Here is a 23952-nt window from a genome sequence, read left to right as displayed (position 1 = left end):
TCTGAGGTGGATCAGCACAGCGGTAATTTACCGAATCCTGCGGCAGGTCAGTGCGCCAGATGTTGCGAACATATGCGGGGAATTAATTACACCCTTGTAAACAAAAACTCAGTGTGAAGGCTGCGAATCGGGGTGCAGTGACTCCCTGCACGTCCGTGTAGGTCACGGCGCTCGGAGCCGTCACCGAGAGACTCGGTGACGATCACAGCTCAAGGACTCCCTCTCCGCCTGGACTTGTGGAACTCTGCGCGTCGTCCGGTCTTCACCGCTCAGCGCTGTCGTCAGGGGCTCGTGGGGACGCTCCCTCCACGTGTGGTGTGCGTCTTGGGAAGAAGCGCCCCCCCCCCAAACTGCGCGCACGGAGTGTGCGGAGATGGGAACGAAGCGTCACTGTCGCAAGAGCAAGTTTGGCCATTTCATCGGCACACAAGGGAATCATATCTGTCGGAAAGCCTGCACTTTGTACATACTGTGCTTACTCTTTGGTTCATCTTCTTGGTTCTTTCGGTAAAGTCACGTAGAAGGGAAATAATAAAAATAAAATAATTCTCACGACGTTTCGGAGGCAACACAAGCTTCCGTCTTCAGCTTGTGTTGCCTCCGAAACGTGAGAATTATTCTATTATGTTTTATTTGTATTATTTTATTATTTCCCTTCTACGTGACTTTACCGAAAGAACCAAGAAGATGAATCCCTGCAGTCACGAAAGCTTTAAATCGAAATTTACTCTTTGGTTCTTTCGGTAAAGTCACGTAGGTAGAATTTTTTTTATCATCTATTATTTTTCTACCTACGTGACTTTACCGAAAGAACCAAAGAGTATGGATCCCTGCAGTCACGGAAGCTTCAAATCAAGATACTGTGTTTCGTTAAAACAGCTGCTGCTCGATGCTAGTGTCCGAGTATTAGTAAGGGTGTGTGAGGCCAAGTTGAAGATTGCCCGCAAAAGTATACAATGGGACGCATAGCAATCACCGCCCCCTACTGGCAGACGAATATCCCAGGTCACTCTGAGTTTACAGATGGGTAAACAAAATAAACTTGAACTCCTTTGAGGCCTGTGCCCTCCACCTCGTGCCTCCACACTAAATAACGCTACTCTATCAGCACTGCAATTGACGCATCCATAAGCGCATTCTGAAGTTCAAAGCTGCTGCATTTCGGTAGATAATAGATAATAGGCTGTTGCCCTATCGCCGCGTAGCTACATTTCCGAGACTTGATTCTGAAAAGTCTAATCAGTGAATATTCTTGCTTTTCCCAATGGACAATATTCGAGATGCGTGCAAACAGCGCTCAGTGAACTCCACTCCATGTTTATTTTTTTGTCAAAAGCGTGTCAGTACTCATGTCCCGATGGTACAGGTAGGAACAACAGTTCCACACTGCCCACCAGGGATGATTTGTCTGTCGTGCATAGCCCCTCCCAAACATGTACGCTCCCGGATTGGTTGAAGTGCGTCACGTGTCGTGCACGAATGCGCTGTCCAACCAAGTTCCTACCTGCCCACTCCGAAGGAGCGTGTTTAATGTAGGGCATATACCACGGTACTTTCTAAAACGTGCCAGCACGGGATGCTGTGATTGTTGCACAATTAATAAGACCCCACGATGGAAATTAAATGGACAGTGGTGCCTGTCTCTGTTTTTCTAGGAGATTGTCCAACGGCCAAGTTTCACCTTCCAATACCGCAGGGATTCATTGCAAAAACGATAACTCCGCTCACCTGATCACATTAAGGTGACTGCGTGTGGGAGAGAGTTGATGGCATCCTGGATGTATAATAATGCAGAGCTGGCCGGCGGTGCTGGTCGCGCCACTGAGAGGCAGGTGCCGTGAGCAAGGGATGCACTCAGTAATTCCTTGATGGTGTCAGAGCCAAAGAGAATCTAAAAAGGGCAGCCAAGGAGGCCACGGGGGTGGGTGCTGCTATCCTGCCGATGAGCTTTTAGCAGAAATTTATATTTCTAAGCCTTTTATTTAAATCAAATTTTAGGACATCGCAATCATCTCGTGGCGTGTTCGCTCCAAAGTTATCCACAGCGGCGAGGGGGACGGTGAGTTGTCTATTTGGTGGAATGCCCATATGGCAGGCAGCGAGATGAGACCACCGCCGTTCTATAAACCAACGGATATTAAAACAAAGACTTGTGTTCACGCTGCGATACAGAGACACTGTTGAGTGTAAACTGCGAACAGTGTGATGCAACGCAATCTATTTCTCTTCTGAGCAGCCCGTGGTAGTTGGCAAGGGCAGCGCAGGCAACATAGTGTGATGTTAACTCATTCCACTGAGCGCTCGCTCGTTAGGATCTCAGAACATAGTCAGGCTGGTGCGGTGATACGCGAGTGTACGTCGTATACGTACCATGCACACAAGTGCACAGTCCATTAATCTTTGAGGATTCTATAGAGCGCTGCTTATGAAAGTAGGCCATTGTGTGCTTGGCGTGGTCGAGTTTTTGGGGGATCTCCTACACTGGACGCAATTGCCAGACATCGCCTGAGTGGCGTTGCTTGGTTGGCATGGGCCCTGGTACAACGGATTAACTGGGGCCCCCTATAAAATCACCCCTTTTTCTCTCTTAAAAGCCTGGCCCCTGGGTCTCTCCTGCCCGTAGGCCCCGGTGCATTTTGCACCGCCTGCAAACCCTGCACACCCGAGGAGCCACGTGACCGTACAGCCCCTCATTAACTGCTTATGGTGACAACAGAAAAGATGTTCCTATTGTCTGCTGCCAAGTTTGTCCCAGTGTGAAGTCCCGCCCGACAACCTGGAGAATAACTCTCAATATTGCCGCAGCCAAATGCAGGCGATTCTCACATTTGCACGACACAGGCACACGATTGCCCGCTCTTGAGAATGATGTCACAGGAGCCTCATCAACTGCTTCACATCGGGCGTTATCCTTTATCATGCCGCACGGCATTAGCAGAGGACTGTGGGATTAAACCCAACCGACCCCAACAAACCGTCGCCGAGTTGGCAAGCCCGCTCGCCCCCAGGATATCTTGCCATGCCAGGTGCTCTCCGTGTAGCCTGCAGGGTCGTCGTGTTTAGTGTCCCCTGCTGTACTGAGTCAGTCGTGCGCCTTTTTTTTAAAAAGCCTTGTCACCATGGCCAAAAGGTCTGTCAATTTCAACCTACTTTGTTTTTGCTGCGAATATCACAACTTTACAACTGTGTGCGTCGTTTGCGTGGACTTCGTCTATAATTACAATACGGTCAAGTACTTTATACATGCCTTAATCGCGTATCTGCTTGAGAAAAAAAAACCTTCAGAGGTAATCCACACTATGTCACGAATAAGAGACAGGTTTATGTGCGTGGAGGGAACGCAATGTGTTGCCCATGGAAATCAGTGCTTGTGGGTATGAAACATGCACCGCGCAGCAGGTTATTTATTTACGCCACATCTATCCATCTACATGCAAATGCTATGAATCACATGATTATATAATCAGGCAACAGATACATCAGAGAGAGATACCGTCATAAATACTGGACCCCTCCATTTAGAGGACAGGCGTTGCGAAATGAGGCCCCGGAACGAGGCATCTCTGTGGGGCTGGGCTGTTTGCGCAGGGCATCACTCTCCTGCTGGGGATCGTGCTCATGACACATTCATGCACAGCCACCTACTGGCAAAAACAGCTCAACTCATCGCAAAGGTCCACCCCTTCACTAACCCGGAGTAAATAAAAAACTCCCGCATTCTCGCAGCAAAATGTAGGCAAAAAAATACAATGGGGGAAAACGGAGCAGTTAGAAACTCCTTGCTCATGCCATTGTTGGACGATGCAAATTAATCTTAAGTGCTTGTACTTGTTACATTTTGCTCCGGATTTCATTCCGTTGTTTTGCTTAGCTCGCTCTAATTGTTTTTTTTCCCTCGAGTCGGCGCAGATCGCTCTTTCGTCCACACGTGCTCAGATAGAGAGAGAGAGATGCTGACCCTGATCAATCAGCAGCAACAGGGCAACGGAAGGCGGCGTCACCGCTGCCATGCCACAGGACGAGGTGCAGCTCTTGGGGTCAGCTCAGGTGTGAAACAATTTTGTGGCTCTTAATTTTCTTGATATTTGATGCCACCAAAAAGGGACGTGATGAGGCAATGGTACAATATGCTGAAGGAGGCATCCAAAGCGTAACACATTTCACAGAGACCCGTTCTCAATGTTGCCTATTACTCAACGCACACTCAATACAGACCTCTCCAAAGACCCCATGCTATGACTTTGTAGTGGGGATTCATCCGCAGATATAATCTAGTGTGAGGCAGTGGCGAATTGTCTCAAGCTCCCAAGACAAGCCTAATGGCTCATTGTAAGAGATACAACTTGGGGATGGAAATCAAAGAGCTCGCGAATGGTGGCAATTCCTCAACGGGATACTGTCGATGGAGTGTCATGTTCCATTTTGTATTGATAAAGGCCCATTATTCATGCAGTGTAAAACCTATCAGCCTGCCTTCGAGTGCTCGTTTCGATACACGTCTGTGCTTATAAATACATTACCCAGAAGCCAATTTACTGGGAGCTTATTTGCACTTATATTTGCGTTATTGTAGGTCTTAGGTGTGTGTTGTGTGAGCGACAACACATTCCGTGTGCTGAACGTGTCTGGCTGCATGTCTTAAGACTGGGGCGTTGTTGTTGTTGTTGTTGTTTGAACAAATTCTCACTTTTAAAGCAAAGCGACTCGCATTTGTTTTGAATGCTTGTTTCAAAATCACAATTCAGAGCCGTGTAATTTTTTGCAAGGCATGGCTCTGTTCGCGGTCTCGTTTCCCAAGTCGCCAGTCACGTTGAGGAGTCGCAGGGAGCAAGGCGGTTCAACTCGGGAGGGTCGGCTAGGGCTGCAGGTTAACGTGAACCCGCACGTAGAGTGCGTGCGCGCGTGCGTCCATTTGGCGAGGAATGCATCCCACACCCCCTCGTTAGAACCCGAGAGACGCGTGTACCGTGACATTACACAACGCAGGCCGGGTGCCGCCGCCGTCATCAATCACAGCGTTTCCACGTGGGGTGCGTGTGACGCGAGACAGAGTGCGCTTCTTGTAAGGAACAGAACAGCACGGACGCCTTCAATCCCACGTCATGTGGCCAACGCGCAAGAGCCGCTTCCAAGTCCTCCTCCTCCTCCTCCTCAAAACGGAGCGAGCGCCAAGTGTCTGCGGGCAAGCCACGGGCCCTGCTGATTGTGAGTCATTAAGAAATGTGACCTCCCTATCGCGAGCGAACCCCCCACCCCACCCTCCCACCCTCCCACCGACCCGCTGGATATTTGATGATGGAAATGAGCGGTGTGGACCGGGCGAGAGCTGCATTTTTCACGCGCCATGTGGTCGCCGAGCATCTGTTCCGCCAGTGGTGGGGCCCCGAGCATCCGCGCCCCCTCGCCCGCACCCGCAGCCATCCCCTCTAATCCCTGCAATCTCATTTCTGATCATTATGAAAAGCAATTATGTTTTAATTTGGCAATTTATATTATGCCCTGAATTCATTACATGGGGTGGGTTTTTTTTTTGCGTGTAAAATATTACATTTGCATAGTATATTTAAATTGTAAGTTAAATGATTTACAATTTAGGATTTCATTATTTTTCCCGAGAACTTTGCTGACACTTTGTTCTTAATATCAATTAGTCCCTTGAATTAACGCTCCCTCCAAGACCGTGACAGCGGCTTGCTGTTCACACGCGTTCGGGCCATCGCTCGATATAAAGGCCCCCCCCCCCCCCCAGCAACGCCGCCTCCTTGGTGCCCCGGTTACTGATGGCACGGGCACACGGGTGCGGACAGGTGAGCTCTCACAACGCTGCCCACACCAGGAGCCACCTGCAGGCAGCGGCGGGTGGACGGCGATTTTTCACGCCCCAGGTTCGCTGACGGATGAAGGCAGGGGGCTGATGACTGGGTCCGTTAGTCAAAGGCTCCGCTCTGCATCATTGTCTGACCCGTGGCCTGCCGGTCCCCCACCACGCCCACGGCCAAGGTGCAGGAGCGCGTTAAATCACGGCCTCGTACAACAGTGCCACATACATCGGGCGAGGGATTGGTTGAAAAAATAAACAACAACAACAACAAAAAACCCAAACCAAAACATCAGGTTCCTTCGCTGAAGAGGCCTCCGTGTGCGAGAGGAGATGCAACCAGGTAGAGGGGACGGACCTGCGAGTTGGGGAACTGGAATGAAACTTGCACTGCCCTCGGAGCATCCCCAACGCCCAAAACCAGCATCCACTGTGCCAGGTCCACGCATTTGGTTGGTTATGCTGATATTGCATTGTAATGGAAATTTCTGGTGAAAAAGCCCTCCCGGTATTTGAATGGCGGAGGGAGATCACGTAACCACACCGATGTCCGCTTTCTTCCTCGGCGTTTGTGATCCCACCGGTTGTGTGCGTCAATCCAGCAAAAATTTGCGGTACTTTATCCCTGCCATGCTGCACATTACAGATAAGCAGAGCCAGCTCGCCTGCTCCATAAGTAAGATTTATCGAAGACACTGCTTTATCATGTTTGCTGCTTACAATCATGCGCTGGGTGGTAGTAGGTGACATGTAAAAACAAAAAAGGAGAACAGCAGCATGGGTTGTGTTTGGTGACACTGCGATGGCAAGCAACGGCTGCCATGGCAAGCGACGGCTGCCATGTGATCAAGAATGGAATGAGTGAGATGCCCATCGCAGTCACTGCCTGGGTGCCAGGGCAGCGCGCCCCTTCCTCAAGACGCGAGTCGTGCCCAGCTCAGACTCTTACTTTTTACTTTTTACCTTTTAACCAGGAAAGGCCCCACTGAGCTATATAGCTCTTTTTCAGAAGCGACCTGGCCACAAATGATACCTAAACGAAGTGGCTCATCACGTGGAAATATATAGCTGTCAAATACTCTAAACGCGTGTTTCTAAACGTGGAGGGAAAACCCGGAAAACTCGGAGAAACACCCGTGCGACAACGGGGAGAAAGAAGATGCAGACTCCAGGTATACAGCAGGCGTTAGGATGGGGATCGAACCCACGGCCTTCTTCATACCAGGCGAGGGAGTTAACATCTCGCTACCGTGGTGCAAGTTACTCCTAACACCGATGCATCTTCATCCCCATGCCACCCCTTCTGTCATTGTCAATGCAAACGTATTCATTTTCATTTCCTGATCATTAAATTCAGTTATTTTTCAAATATGTTCAACAAAATTCATGTTTTATAATTGTCTCATAGCCAATGGCACAGTCTTGACGAGATATTTAATTCAGTTTATTATTTCATCTATCATGCTTACACGTCACGATTAAGAAGGCATCATAATCATTTGGAAATAAAAAGGTAGAATAATTCTGGGCGTGCATATAAGAGGTTTAAACAATACGGAGGCGTTCACGCAACTCCCGACTGCCCTGGCAGTGCTGCGGCGTGAGTGGAATGATGGCTGCAATGGGCCTGCGGAAAGTGCAGAATGGACACGTGGGAGGATCAAATCTGGCTGATAAAATTAACCAAGTCACTCCAGCTCCCCCCTAAAATGATAAGTGAGGTCAGCGTACTCTACAAGAGCCGTCCGCTGAGATTTTCCACACTCGGCTCTGGGGCTAAATGGAAGAGTGGTTCCATTAGCGCTCAATTTGGAAGGACATACCAGGTGCTGCAGAATCACAGGAAGAATGTATTAATATTTTTCTTTGGGCACGTTACAGGGGACGGCATTAACCTTAGCAGGCCTCAAGTTAATAGGGTGTGAAATCAGAGGCTCCATTTGAAGGGGCAGTGCCCTGCTGTGGCCACACTCATGCCCTGCCCTCCTGCGTCGAGCGCTGAGAAGACTCAAGGCACCTCCAGGTGACATGGGTGCACGGACTGAGCGCAGGGTGGCTCCGTTGGCGCCTCATCCTCGTACTACCACCGCGCCCACATCTCGGTGCTCACTTTGTTTCGCACTGCCTCCTGCTGGGGTTTAAATCGCGTGAGTTAAGGTGCCGTACAGGAATCATAAATTAATGCAGGTTGTATTCAGCCTTGATAACTGTGCACTTTCATGGTGTACACTTTTTTTATACATGGCTCAAAAAAGATTTGCGTTGCTTTAATGAAAAAAAGAGTATAGATTGCAACATAGAAGCTGCTATATTTTATCCCATCAACCTGCATTTGAACAATTTAGAATGTATGTGAATAACTAGTCCTGGTTTAGCATATGATAGATACCTGCATTTTTATTCTTGGAACTGCCAAGTAGCTGGACAGCGGTGGTGCACGCCTGTAATACAGCACTGTGGACTTGTGACGCTGCCTTCCTGTGGGCGAGGTGCCCAACCATGGCTCGCCAGGAGGTGGTACAGCAAATGTGGACTCCGTCTGTATGGGACAGAATGTTGCTCCCGAGCTCGCGTGGGTTTTAACAAGGTAAACACTGATTATAATTATTCTTTGGGTCTTTCGGTAAAGTCACGTAGATAGGTTACGATTAATTTATTTTTGCTTACTTTATTTTTATTAATCTCAACCTATCTACGTGACTTTACCGAAAGACCAAAAGAATATGAATTCCTGCAGTCACGAAAGCTTTAAGTCACTGATTATAATTGTCCGATAACACCTTAATATATCGAGGACCTCAGACCTTGGGGGGACGGGTGAATTGGCGCCGGGTGCCCACGTGGCTTCTTTTCCTGCTAGTCTGTGATTCCTCGCGCCTCTGAGACGTTCTCTCTCTCTTCGAGAGCGAGCGAATGCTGTGCGCGTTACAAGTTGAAATTATTATACCATACCCTGCCACGAAACATGCCATGCCCTCTTCAGCCACAGATTGTACAACGATGATATGCTTTGTTGAAGCAAATAATGTGAAAATGTTCTCTTCCTTGCCCTAAAATATTGATGCCCATCAACATTTGAGCGTTTGAGAATCACTAATATATTAGTCACTAACACAGGGATGATTCAACTTTGTACGTACATAGGAGTATATGGCGTATAAGCTTTGCATTTACGAAGCAATAACCCACGTGTCTGTCCTCGAGCAGGAAACCATCGTGCTGTTATATTTTTTTCTGTAATCAAACTGTGTGATCACTGAAACCGTAACAATAAAACATCATACTCTACGTGCATTGACACAGCACACGGTGATAAACTGTGCACACTGCATGTGTATGAGTCCTGTATATATAAGTGACTTCCTGATGTAGAGAAGAGGGGAAAAAAACCAGGTAGCAGAGAGCGCAGTAGATCACAGAAGGCAAAGACAATATTACACGAGACACGCATCAGTGCCTAGAAAATGGCTGCTCAGCATTTCACATGTCCTGTGATTTTAAAACTATTTTAACAGCAGCACAATAAAACATAAATTATCTACAACCCATCATGCCTGCCCCTGCCCCCTGCCATCATAAAACCATATGCCAAGCACTGCAAATTTGAGCGACGTTATGTGCATATAATATAACTGACTTTCTCCCCAGACATCAATTTGTCTGCGTAAATTTGAGGCACTGGTGGAGCCGCTTTGGGATGCGTGCACCGACGTCAGAAGGGAGCTCCTCCATCCATCATCTCGGCGCTTGGAGCACCGAGTGTTCCAACACCCCCCCCCCCCACACACGCGGCCACGCTTGCCTTGCGTGCACCAACCGACTCCGCACGTCTGCACGTTGCATTTCAGCTCGTGAGACCAAAGCATTTCACTTTTTTTGTCGCTTTCAGACGCGCTTCCGCGGCCGTCTGGAAAGTTCTGCATTCCGATATTCGGAAGTCACTGGAGGAGCGATGCACTTTTAAATCGCCTCGATTAACAAACTCATTTCTTTATACTGTAACTGCTTTTTGTGTTTAGTTTGTTGTCCTTCCCCCTACGATTAGTACGGTTGACTGCGTACGGTACGAAATAAGTTCAACATACATACAACGTGTAAGAGGGCGCCATGGGCTCACAACTGCGCATTACATCAGCCACCCAACCCCAACTCCAATAGAGCGACTTCTCTTACACAGTGGCCACGTTCACTGCACATCCATCGTGTGCACGTGCAAACACTGGCTTCGTGAGAGCAATTGTATATTTAATGTGATTAAATTGTATTAAACGTGTGTATGTTACTTCATAATATGTATATTTAACATTTGCATAACGTGATATAAATTAAATGCATTGTTGGTCTATTAAAAAAAGAAATACCCATTCACGTAGTGGTTAATGGTGCAAGGGTCACAGTAATTAGCCCATGTTACAATGGCAAGCCCCACTCAGGGCCAGACCCATTAGGGCCCCACCGATTGGCAGGACGGGAGCAGAGCGGGCAGCACGCTGATGGAAATCGTGTCTTTATTCACCTGGGAAAAAGCTCTGCCACCCGTCAATTGCAATTTTGTGCTTGCAAATGCAAATTATTGAAATTACTCGCTTTGCTTGTATCAGTCTGGGATCCGTCGTTGGCCTCATTCTATCCATCAGCCAACCGGAGTGGCCCAGTACTGGGGGGGGGGGTCCTCGATCTCGGCTCCATTGGGCTCATGGAGCTCGTGGAGCAGCTCACCTCTCAGCCACTCACGCCACTTGCTGGGAGTCCTTGGGATGTGTCTCTTTGGTGTCGGCGGGATATATATGTCTGGTGTCAGTGAGATGGTGTAAGTTGGCGGAATGTATCTGCCTGTTATTTATGAGATGTCTGTTTATTAACAAGCCTGGTGTCAGTATGCTCAATATTAATTGTATCTTTGGGACTGTTTTTTTCTGGTGGTTTTTTTTTGTATCAGTGGCACATGTCTGATGGCAGGGCATGGTGTGTCTGGCGTTTGTTTGATGTCACGAGGCTGTGGAAGTATCTGGTGTCTGGTTTTCTGTGATTGTCACAGCCTTTAAAGGTAAGAATTCTGTTTATGGGTATCCTCAAATGTGCTGGTGGTGTTGACACTGCGAAGGGATTCCCACATGGCCACAACTTCGATAAAAGAGCTCAAAATATAACTGTTAGCGGAAAAGGGTGTTTATCAGCACGAAATAATAATAAAAGATGAGTGCCGTGAGTTAATTTTATCTCATGGATCAATGCTTGCCAACCTGATGGAACTAAATCATCTTTCACTGAATACTTTGTGTTATCCACAATCCCCACCAACAAAGCAAAAGATAGTATACAACTCCGCAAGGCACCACCAGGTGTGCAGGCGCATCGGCAGCCTCCTACTCAGAGACACCTCCGGGCAAAGGCAGCCAATCAATTCTAGATTTTAAGTTTTCGTGACTGCAAGGATCCATATTCGTTGGTTCTTTCGGTAAAGTCACGTAGGTGAAAAATAAAATTATTTATTTAAAAAAATATTATTATTTCTTAAATAAATACATTTATATATGTTTCTTGTTCACCTACGTGACTTTACCGAAAGAACAAAAGAATACAGCCAATCAAATCACTCCCGCAGGCTTTGTTACTCCCGCGATCAACACGGTTAACGAACCCGTATTTGGCTGTAACAAAGCTGAATTGTCCATGATTCATTATGCGGTCTTGTGTGTAATGTCCCTTTGTGATAATGCCGAATATTGTTTGCTATGCTGTGCTTTAACACTGCCACGGCAGCAGCAACAACACAAACTCAGAGCTTGGCTTACAAACCGAATTACATCAAGGCATTGCCAATAAAGTCAAATAGAACGTTGGCATTTCGCACACACCACCATAGGTTTACATACAAATTCAGGCAAAGCAAAGCGAATGATTTATCTTTGCCCTGTAGAGGCCAGAACGCCGTGTTATTGCAACCACCTCCCATAAAACCATACACAGGAAAACACAATGCACAATTAATAACACGCAACACAGAATATGCAATGGAGCAATGTGCAATGGATGACAAGAACATTCTACCAGAGGCAATCTACTGTTTGGCCTCCGTTCACTGGGTTTCCAATACTTATGGGGAAGGAAAAATACCCCATTCTCATCGCAATGTAGTTCGTGCACGTTGATTTAGACAAGGCTAAGGAGGAAAGCCCAAATAACGACTGATTATGAAGGCGGGGTGGGCAGATTCGAGAACGCACGTTTTCGTATTGCACCAACGAGACCCGGAACCTAAAAACCCGGACCGCGTTTCCCCCTCGCTGCGTTTCCCGTCTCTCCCCGCGCACCGTACCCCTCACTTCCGGAAACATGGCCGTCTCCACGAGCACGAGGAGCGGAGTTGGGAACCATCCACGAGGTGAGGGAGAGAGAGACGAGGTGAGGTGGGGGAGAGAGACGAGGTGGGGGTGAGGGAGAGAGAGACGAGAGAGAGAGAGGTGACGAGGTGGGAGAGAGGTGACGAGGTGGGAGAGAGGGGACGAGGTGGGAGAGAGGGGACGAGGTGGGAGAGAGGGGACGAGGTGGGGGAGAGGAGACGAGGTGGGGGTGAGGGAGGGAGGGTGAGGAGACGAGGTGAGAGAGGGAGGTTCAGGTGGGGGAGAAGAGACGAGGTGAGGAAGAGGGAGGTTGAGGAGACGAGGTGGGGGGGGAGACGAGGTGAGGGAGAGGTGGGGGGAGGGGACGAGGTGAGAGAGAGGGGGAGGAGACGAGGTGGGGGGGAGGAGGTGGGGGGGAGGAGGTGGGGGGGAGGAGGTGGGGGGGAGGAGACGAGGTGGGGGGGAGGAGGGGGTGGAGGGGGAGGAGACGAGGTGAGGGAGAGGTGAGGGAGAGGTGAGGGAGAGGTGGGGGGAGGGGACGAGGTGAGAGAGAGGGGGAGGAGACGAGGTGGGGGGGAGGAGGTGGGGGGGAGGAGACGAGGTGGGGGGGGGAGGTGGGGGGAGGAGACGAGGTGGGGGGGGGGAGACGAGGTGGGGGGGAGGAGGGGGTGGAGGGGGAGGAGACGAGGTGAGGGAGGAGACGAGGTGGGGGGGAGGAGGTGGGGGGGGAGAAGGTGGGGGGGGGGGAAGAAGGTGGGGGGGAGTTGGTGGGGGGGAGGAGGAGGTGGGGGAGGAGGTGGGGGGTGTAGAGTAGACATATGAAGGAGGGAGAGGAGTACGAGATGTGTGGGATTGAGAGAATGTGAGGTGTGGGTAAAAAACAAATGAGGGGATGAATGCCGATATGCTGAAAAGAGGTGGGCGAGGGCTAAAGGGGGAGAGGGGCGGGTGATCGAAGAGGTGAGCGTTGGGGAAAGCGAAACATCTTCATCGGGATGTTCCGCTCTCGACACGTAGCTGAGTTGGGGTCCTCTGTTGCTTCTCACTCCCGCTACGGGGCCGGGGCGTGATGAGGCGATCGAGCCCCGTCCTCCTCCCCGAGACACGAACAATGCGGACGGGGCACCACGGGCGCTCTTCGCGTTGCCGTGTGGTTGTTCGTCCAGTGGGTGGCGCCATTCGTCAACGATTGCAGTAGCAGCGCGCGATTCCAGTGTTAACGTTTGTCTTGTGAATGCAGAACCCACGCCGTGCAGCCCTGACCACCAGGAGGAGGATAATGAGGAGCTGGACCAGGAGGAGAAGGTGGACCAGGAGGAGAAGGTGGACCAAGACGAACTGGATGCAGCCTCGGACGCTGGGAGCGACGCCGAGGACGCTGGAGATGCAGACGCAAGTGATAATGACGATGAGAGCAACGATTTGGAAACAACAGACGACGGCCCCTCCGGCTGGGCTGATGCCATGGCCAAGATCCTGAACAAGAAAATACCCCAAAGTAAACCAGCTATTCTCGTGAAAAGCAAAGACATTGAAAAGGCAAAGGAAGAGGAAAAGGAGCAGCGAGAAAAGCTGAGAAAACAGGTAACGGGTTTTTATCTTTTTAACCGATATTGGAATTAATTGGTTACATTTGCTCTTTGTTTTTACCCAGACAAATCCAACAAGTTAGCTTTCCATAAATGTTACGGTTGATATTCCATCAATGCAATGTTTTCTTTATTTCTAAGCAGGTGGAAACCCATTAGCGTAAAATTAAACGGCAGTGGTCATTTAACGTCTTTTGCAGATTGAAAAGCAGCAGCAGTGGGAGGAGATGTGCCGGATGAGGCCCGACGCCACCAAGGACCGTGACCGAGAGCGGAATCTGCAGAGAGTGGCCACCAGGTGTGCAGACGCATCGGCAGCCTCCTCCTCGGAGACACCTCCGGGCAAAGGCAGCCAATCAATTCTAGATTTGAAGTTTCCGTGACGGCAATGATCCATATTCTTTGGTTCTTTCGGTAAAGTCACGTAGGTGAAAAAAAAATATTTATACAAATTTTTTTTTTCTAGATTTGAAGCTTTCGTGACTGCAAGGATTCATATTCTTAGGTTTTTTTCGGTAAAGTCACGTAGGTAAAAAAAATTAAAATTAATACAGCATACAGCAAGCGTGCTGTGACGGTTCCACCTGAAGACGGAAGCTTGTGTTGCCTCCGAAACGTCGTGATTTTTATTTAATTTTTATCTTATATTACTTTTATTCATTTAAATTTTTTCACCTACGTGACTTTACCGAAAAAACCTAAGATTATTATTTTTTATTAAATAAATACATGTATTTATTTTTTCTTTTCTTTTTTCACCTACGTGACTTTACCAAAAGAACCAAAGAATACAGCCAAGCAAGTCACTCCTGCAGGCTTTGTTTCTCCCGCAAGCCGCTTTCTTCGAGAGGCCTACGTTTATCTGCTGTTGAACTGTGGGTGAAGTCGTTGTCGTCATTTTGTTGTGCAGAAACAAAATGACAAGTACCTCTCCAGGTTCATTTGGGTTTGTCTCAGGAATGCAAAGGAAGCTTTGCATGTTAAAATGAGCATTTTTCAAGTTCATAAATGTGTTTTTGTTCTGAAGCATGCTTTTCGCAATTAAGGAGTGATTTAATAGCATATGTAGTGTGAAGTGCGCTTGTGGTTAACCTGTTCTTATATAGAGGTCAGTTTGTACTCATTGACTTAGGGCCCTTTGTATACATGCGTGACATATAATCCTGTATTCATAAAGTATATAGTAATCAGTTGTTCAACTCAAGGAGGTTGGAGACAAACACAGCATTTGTTAAATGTGAGCAACAGGATTCCTGCAAGTACTTGTATGTGAAGCTGATGTGGGATTTGTACTGTATGTTATAGATGATGACTAATAAGATACATTTCAGTGACTTGGCATCCACTCTTGTGGCAGGGATTTGTTTGGGGTCTATTTTGCTTACAAAACACTACTCTGACCCTTGTGACCTCTTCCCACTGTGCCTCACGACAAGGAGAAACGAAACACCCCCCCCCCCCCCTTAGCTAGCCATTATTACTTTGGAAACTGGTCCACAATTGGCTGTGATGCTGTGCCGTGGGTGGGATGATGATATGGTGATGGGCTGGATTGGAGTAGAAGCAGCTGTACAAACACAACAGCCTTCGATGGTTCAACGGCTCACTTTTCTTGGGCATTCAGGTTCACGTGAAATATTGGTCAGAAACCTGAAAGGTTTTCCAAATGTATGCAGAAACTCTCTGACCAGCGCACGGTATGGTCCTGTTTGCATGGAATGCCATGCGAGCCACCCCGCCAAGTAGCCACGGTGAGCCCCGGTCTTCCAGGCACGCAGTCATCATGTGCTCACCCGACAAGGCCAAGTGGTCCCGACTGGCTCCTCGAGACGTAACATGAATCTTTTGAAAGCAGTGCCCATTTGGTTGTATGTCCAATCAATATAAAAGAGCTGGGCATAATAGGTGTGTTAGTTTTGGTTGTTAAATGGGGCCACTTGCAGTTTCAGATGTTGTGGACAGTACATTTTTACAATCTGTTACGTAACAATGAGATGGAAAAAAAAATGGAAAAATGTCGGGATTTCTTGAAGCTGGTTTTGGTATGTTTCAAGTAAATATAAAATACTTTGTGGAAAATGTAGCACACGTGGGGGTGGGCACAGCGTTGGGGCCTGCTGCCCACCACAGTCGGCAGGTTTCCTCAGCCTTTTTTTAAACGTTTAACCAAAGGGACTTTTCATGGAACTCATATTGAATACTGTACTTTGCTTGAGGTATCATTACTGCAATGCAGCTTCAGATATTTCTGTAATGGTATATACTGTTGTCGTTCATGAATTAATACGGCATTTTTAAAAAGTATGCAAGAAAGATTAATAATGTATAACTGCACTGATATTAGGAGTGCAAACATTTTTCCACAATTTATCTTAGCAATGCTCTGGTTCCCATCAACCCCTCCGCATCTCGAAGGTGTCCTGCTTTTCTTTGAGAACGCCATCAGCATTCGGCGCGGGACCTTCCCCGAAGTGAAATGAATGCGATTCATCTCTGAAACGTTGCGCCGACCGCAGTAGCCGTAGCTGAGCTCTTGGATGCATCATCATCATCACTCTGAACAAAATGCTTACGAGATGTGTCACTGTGAAAAGCTGGGAATCTTTAAATCTTTTTTTCAGAGCGGATGATAATAATAATAGTGGCGATGTGGTAACGATGACGCACTTGTTTGTCCCGTGCTGTATCAGGGGCGTGGTGACGCTCTTCAATGCTGTGCGAAAACACCAAAAGGGAATGGAGAAAAAAGTGAAAGAAGCCGGCGGTCTTGAGCGCAAGAGAGCCAAGGTGCTCTCCTCCGTCACCAAGAAGGACTTCATCAGCATGCTGCGGGGCGAGGAGGACGCGACACTTACACGCACGGGCCCCGGCCGCACAGCCCCACAGGTAAGGGCCCTGATCTCCATGAGCATGGGGCACCCAGAGGCAGCCTCTGCTCCCACCTCCACCTCCCGCTCCTTCCATCGGCCTGGCCAACATACGCAAAGGCAAGGAAAGCAGCCCCGTAGACTAAATAATGCAAGTTAAAAATGTGCTCTCGTTGCAGTGGTGCTCTCTATGGAATATTTGTGGTTGTTTAAAAAAAAAGGAAGGGAACAAAATATGAGACGCTCGGAATTAAACGCTGGCCACCAGTGTCGGAGAAGCAAGGTTCATTCGCTCCCTGGAGGCACCAGGAGCACTGTCACGTGTTCAGATGATGGGGTGTCCCGTGTTGGGTGTAGTTAGTTTGGTGTACACCAGGACCCTTGGTGACAAGGTTGGGTGGCTGAACGAGATGATGTTCTACTGTTCATGAGAATCGGGCTTCGTTTGGGGGAGTCTGGTTTGAGTTTTCTGTCAATACCCCACTCCTCCTACCCATGCTTAGTGCTTCAGAGGCGCGGTGTCTTTCGTTTTGCGGAGGAGGGAACATATCATGTAACGGGTTTCAAGACAAAACATCTATACATCATCTGCGGTGTGACACTATAAACCAAATGGTATTTATTAGAGACGCATAAAGGAATAATACAAACCGTAAGGAGGCAGTGACAACATGTATGCTTGGGTAACACTTTCGTGATTAAAACACAACTTACAACTATGCGGCGGAGTGGGCTTGTGCAGCGCCCGGGAGTGCTCGCACTGCTGGGTCACACGCTGCCTGTGAGTGAGCTCCGCTGTGGGGGGGCTTCGAGAGACGTGACGGTGTCGTGTTTAGTCGCTGTAGCTGCACGTGCCGCTGGGTACGTGAGCAAACTGCGACTTTTACACTTGCAGCGAAATGCAGAAATTATTGGGACTTGGCAATTTTTATGAATGCTTGAGCTGTGTTTGCTTGCTTGCAAGCAGATTAAAACATTAACATAAGTACATTCATCTGCTGCAGCCAAACATAGCCCATGGCCAGCCTGGAATTTGCACTATTCAACCTCAGCTCTGGGAACTGGGAGTTGGTTAAATATAGTAACCTAACCATTCAGGACAATAAATCCTGCCCTTTTCTAATGATAACTAGAGACCAAAACAAAATGTCTTGCGCTCGGGGTGTGTTAAAAGGAAAATAATCAAATACGAAATAAACGCCTGAGATTAACACTGGAGACATACTGTCACCACTGTGGTCAACACAGGAAGTGGAGGTTTGTGTTCAGTGGTTTACGCTTTTAATGGCAATCATTCTTTAAGTCACATTTCACAACAAAGTCAAGTAGAGTTACATTACACGGGTTTCCTCCAGAGTGGGCTGCTGTTAAAGAACCTCTTGAAACAAACAAGGATGGAGCCTCACTGCACAGTCATCCTGGGTGAGCCCGGCTCTGTCTGATGCTCAAGCCGTGTTTGATTTGACGGTCGGCCAGCGCTTTCATCGGAGGCAACCGCAGGGCTGTGGAGCTTAACAGAGGCTGTAATCATGTCTGTGATGAAGAGGGCTGCGGGGGACAGCGTAGGTGGATGGCTTCTGATTTATGGTTGTAGAGGTTGGCTCTTGTAGACAAACCCCACCCAGGGCCTCCCCCAGCCTGCTGCTACTTCCATTGAGTGCTGGCGCCGGAAGGGAAGCTGCCCTGCACCTCACCCAGCGAGCTCTCGTCACCCATCGTGCTTCTTCACGTTCCTTGCATTTCGAGTGCATTTGGCTTCCAAGGAGGCACAGTGCAGGCAACTCGAGGGTGCGCGGCTCTTGATGGTGACCAGCAGCAGCTGCTACGGGGCCCTTGGCCTCAGCCGCAGTGCCCACACTACAAACCTCACACGCTGAGGCATGAAGCCACGGACTTTGCTCAACGAGAGCCAATAAAAACATTTCGTGACTGATTTTATTTCAGCATAAAGTAATGCAGCGTGTCCAGAAATGGGGTGAAACCACCTCTTCCGCCAGTCTCCGAGAAGCCTACGTCACGGCTTGACATCCTCTCCTCGTGCGAGTCGGCACTTTTTTGAGTCTTGAGTTGAGGATGGAGGGTGACCGTGCAGGGGGGTGAGGTTGGTCGCCTACGCACGGTGCTGCGATTCGCACATGGGACCACATTTGTCACTGAGGTTGCCGAGAAACACTTATGAGGTATCTGCCGGCTTATTCTGGCTGTTTAGGCTCCGCCTGGGTAGAAAGTCCCCCTGGGTGGGTGGGTGGATGCATGCATCCAGCCGACGATTCATTCCAGAAATAGTTTGGAATTATTAGAACCCAAATTTGGTTACATTTTTTTAATGTAATAAATTATCATATTTATTCAAAAGCGTTCCTGGGTTAAGACACTTTTCAGGCAGACCATGCATTGGGACCTTTTGGTGAAATTTTTAGGAGTGTTTTACAAAGAGATTACCAGAGTGCCTGGATAGAATCCACACGAGCAAAGACAATATTCAAAGATCTCCACAGACTGGTTCACAATCCCACCTGCTGTACTGCCATCTATTGGCCACCTTGCAGTCTAGTGAGTTTTAACAAATCAATTCAATCCATGAACCTTTGCCTCCATAGAATTGGATTACTAGAATATCTCACGATGTCTGGTAATAGGAATAATGCTACATGGTAGATGTATTTGCTAAATCGAATTTTGCTATATTTCTGCAGTCTTAATAGAAAACGAAGCGCTGACAGAACTGATGTTAACATAAACCAAACATGTTGGCTGTTGCGCTAACAATCAATTACTATTTGTGTGTGAAAAATGAGGAGAGCAAAGTTTCAATAGGCTGTGAGAGCGTGCTGTGTTTACACTCAGAAGGGGGTGAGCAGACACGCATGTATGTCTTTATTATTCTCCACAAGAGATCAGCAGAATGAAAGAGAAACAAAATAGTTGGAAAGATTTGAGTTTTGCTTTCTTTACACACAGGGGTTTTTGAGCCGAGCAGCCCCGGCCCCGTTTCCCTGGAGGAGCTGGGCTGGCATCTCGGTGGGCTGTGATCAAATATTTGTGCAAACGGAGTTTGAAAGGCTCGCCTGTGCCGTGGCTGGGTCGCAGATGGGAGTGATTACCGGCTGGAGGGCTGCCAAGAGCCGCGCACCCCCTCCCGGACTTGCACCGCCCACACAAGCCTGCCCTCCTAGCACACACACACAAGCCTGCCCTCCTAGCACACACACACAAGCCTGCCCTCCTAGCACACACACACAAGCCTGCCCTCCTAGCACACACACACACACAAGCCTGCCCTCCTAGCACACACACACAAGTCTGCCCTCCTAGCACACACACACACAAGTCTGCCCTCCTAGCACACACACACAAGCCTGCCCTCCTAGCACACACACACATACACACAAGCCTGCCCTCCTAGCACACACACACAAGTCTGCCCTCCTAGCACACATACACAAGCCTGCCCTCCTAGCACACACACACAAGCCTGCCCTCCTAGCACACACACACATACACACAAGCCTGCCCTCCTAACACACACACACAAGCCTGCCCTCCAAGCACACACACACACAAGCCTACCCTCCTAGCACACACGCACAAACCTGCCCTCCTAGCACACACACGCACAAGCCTGCCCTCCTAGCACACACACACAAACCTGCCCTCCTAGCACACAGACATACACACAAGCCTGCCCTCCTAGCACGCACACACACAAGCCTGCCCTCCTAGCACACACACACAAGCCTGCCTTCCTAGAACACACACACACACACAAGCCTGCCCTCCTAGCACACACACACACAAGCCTGCCGTCCTAGCACACACACACATACAAGCCTGCCCTCCTAGCACACACACATACAAGCCTGCCCTCCTAGCACACACACACACAAGCCTGCCCTCCTAGCACACACACACAAACCTGCCCTCCTAGCACACACACACAAGCCTGCCCTCCGAGCACACACACACAAGCCTGCCCTCCTAGCACACACACACAAGCCTGCCCTCCTAGCACACACACACACAAGCCTGCCCTCCTAGCACACACACACACAAGCCTGCCCTCCTAGCACACACACACAAGCCTTCCCTCCTAGCACACACACACACCAAGCCTGCCCTCCTAGCACACACACACAAGCCTGCCCTCCTAGCACACACACACAAGCCTGCCCTCCTAGCACACACACACAAGCCTGCCCTCTTAGCACACACACACACAAGCCTGCCCTCCTAGCACACACACACACACACAAGCCTGCCCTCCTAGCACACACACACACAAACCTGCCCTCCTAGCACACACACGCGTGCCCTCCTAGCACACACACACAAGCCTGCCCTCCTAGCACACACACACACAAGCCTCCCCTCCTAGCACACACACACAAGCCTGCCCTCCTAGCACACACACACAAACCTGCCCTCCTAGCACACACACGCGTGCCCTCCTAGCACACACACAAAAGCCTGCCCTCCTAGCACACACACACAAGCCTGCCCTCCTAGCACACACACACACAAGCCTGCCCTCCTAGCACACACACACACACAAGCCTGCCCTCCTTGCACGCACACACACATAAGCCTGCCCTCCTAGCACACACACACACACAAGCCTGCCCTCCTAGCACACACACACACACAAGCCTGCCCTCCTAGCACGCACACGCACACATAAGCCTGCCCTCCTAGCACACACACACATAAGCCTGCCCTCCTAGCACACACACACACACAAGCCTGCCCTCCTAGCACGCACACGCACACATAAGCCTGCCCTCCTACCGCGCACACACACACATAAGCCTGCCCTCCTAGCACACACACACATACAAGCCTGCCCTCCTAGCACGCACACACACACAAGCCTGCCCTCCTAGCACACACACACAAGCCAGCCCTCCTAGCACACACACACAAGCCTGCCCTCCTAGCACACACACACAAGCCTGCCCTCCTAGCACACACACACAAGACTCGCCTCTCCGCGCACACACCCACGCAGGAGGCTGCCCTCTCGATAACACGCACACACACAGGAAGCTTCCCTTCCCAAACACCTACACAAAGGAGGCTGCCCTTTACACACATGCAGCTGCCCTGTACATACACATGGGGCTGCCCCGATCGCCCTGAGCTGCCAATCGGTGGCGAGCGTAAGTCACGAGGTGGTGGGAGTCAGAAAGTCCTGTTAAAAGCGATGGTGCGGAGGCTGCATCAGCAGTCGGAGCACTTCCAAATAATTGGTGGGCAAATTTTTGGTGGCAAAAGTTTACTCCCTTTACTCTTGTATGTGCTCACTCCTGAGACTGAGCTTGTGTAGCTCTAATATTCAGTGGAATGATATCTTCAGACTGAACCATGCAAGTCAACACTGGCATTTACAGTCTAACATGAAACAGGTAGTCCTCAGGTATTTTTAATTTAACTGGAAAATCTTGGTGGAGCCGCCCACGTGCTTGCAGACAGGGATGAGCCAGACCATTGGGCACACCACCCCCGCAGTTGCAGCACTGACTTAAACGCGCCAGCCGGCCGACCGGCGGGGCAGGCGGCAGCTGCAGCCGGAAAAGCTGTGGGCCGGTGTTTGCCCTGGGCGAGCAGAGCATGGCCCCGTCACACAGGCGACATTCCCTCGTGCACAATGCGGCTGCTGTGCCCTGCCCTGCCCATGGACCTGACCTCGCTGTCACTTAATTGAGCAAATGTGTTCCTTCCCCAGCGGGATTGGTTCGCGGCTGCTGTGGTTGCTGGTGCTGTGGCCGCTGTGGCCGTTGCGGTTGCTGCTGTCAAATCAATATTGGTTTTATCTGGGCCGGTGACGAGGCAGCGGTGTGCGATGAAATTCAACACATCCACGTTAGGAAGGGCGGCACCAAACTATTCATTTTCTCTTTAGGCAAAGAAAACATAAAAAAGGAGAGGTTTATACTGCGATTAGGGGCGCTTATTTCGCAGGCACCGTTCAATGCAGCAGACGCATTCATACAGTTCAGCAAGCTGCACAAAATTGTCAAAACTCCAATGTGCAGTAATAAAAATGTCCAAGCAATGTTTTCACTTTTTTGGTTAAAACTTCCGTTCAGTTTTATGGGCATGGGGGGGCTTTGATTTTTGTGACATCATAAAATTGAACACGGGTGAGCATTCACATCTCCTCTTATGTCGTAGCTTTCTTCAGGTGGACATGGGCCTCTTAGGTACCTTGCCTGTTGGTCTAAAAGACATCAATTTCCCCAACAGAGGCACACGGTTTTAAAGTGTGGACTTGTGCTTGTGTGTGCTTGTGTGTGCTTGTGTGGCATGATCAGGCGGGTGAGCAGAGCGGGCCATCGTGGAACATCCTGCGAGAAGACTTCATGATGGGAGCCAAAATGAAAGACTGGGACAAGGAGAGCGTCAGCTCGGCGAGTGGAGGAGACGGGGAACCGATGGACGAGCTTGACAGCGAGTCGGACTAGTGCGCACGGGGCCACGCTCGCACACCCCAACCCACATCGTACGGCACTGCGAGATCTGCAATTTCTGCATCTACTTCATACCTGCGCAACAGTGTCTAACGGCCGTGTTTTAAAATACTGACAGTCGACACATTTCGCCTTTCGGTTGGGTTTACCATGTTTCCCAGTTCTGTGTATATAAACAAAAAATAAAACATTTTTGAGACATTTTCATTGTGAAAAGCGTTGACGGTGTTTGCATCGCTAGGTGTGAAGCGCAGCGGACGTGCTCGTGTGTGTGTGTGACCTGGCTAGTGGCGTGACTTCCTGTAAGTGCAGTCGCCACCAGTGTGTTTAGTGGTCGCACACTGAGCCTACAGACATAAGCCACTCCACCCAACCTCCAGTTATTAGTCACCATGCTCGCACTGCTGCCTAAACACCTATGACAATGGGGATGGGTGTGTAGGGTCATCCTCACGGAAATAACAGGGCCCTCCCATGCAGTGGCGCCTAACCCTGGCCCTCCAGGAACCGGCTGTGCGAGTGGCTGAGCCTTAAAGAGACCATCTTCAAAAGTCATGGGCAGGGCCTTGGCTCATGCTTTCCAAGACCAGCTGTGCGTTATGTTCAGAGGAGCATGTGCTACTGTGGTGTAAACCTCACTGGGTAATGGTGGGAGTGCGGTGAAGGTTGTTGAAGTTGCTCTCGCAGTGATTTTGTTTGCATTGGTTGTGCATGTGACAACCCCCTGCCCCTTTAAGCTAGATCATCAGTATCAAAGTAAGGCCAAATCCGAGGACGTCACATCTCGCCAACGATTTCTCCCTTCTGCCCAATTGACACGTGGCCTCCAAGCCCCTAAGCTAATTGAAGCTCAAGACGACCTGCAAA

The 23952-nt window shown here is 49.5% G+C and overlaps 1 protein-coding gene across 1 annotated transcript; it reads left to right on the top strand.

The window, feature by feature from the left end:
* The first annotated feature begins 12076 nt into the window (after positions 1–12076).
* On the top strand, positions 12077–23289 carry RRP15 (ribosomal RNA processing 15 homolog). The gene is made up of 5 exons (XM_061558890.1): positions 12077–12203; positions 13403–13746; positions 13952–14049; positions 16442–16637; positions 22930–23289. Exons 1-5 carry the CDS (start codon positions 12155–12157, stop codon positions 23077–23079), a joined length of 837 nt encoding a protein of 278 aa, XP_061414874.1. The 5' UTR covers positions 12077–12154; the 3' UTR covers positions 23080–23289.
* Positions 23290–23952: the final 663 nt, after the last annotated feature.

This window comes from Lethenteron reissneri, chromosome 25, assembly GCF_015708825.2.
Source record: "Lethenteron reissneri isolate LAM-NWPU_2019-01 chromosome 25, ASM1570882v1, whole genome shotgun sequence".
NCBI classification, from domain to species: domain Eukaryota; kingdom Metazoa; phylum Chordata; class Hyperoartia; order Petromyzontiformes; family Petromyzontidae; genus Lethenteron; species Lethenteron reissneri.
The sequence above is the reverse complement of the archived record's forward strand: the minus strand, read 5'-3'. Positions and strand labels throughout refer to the sequence as shown.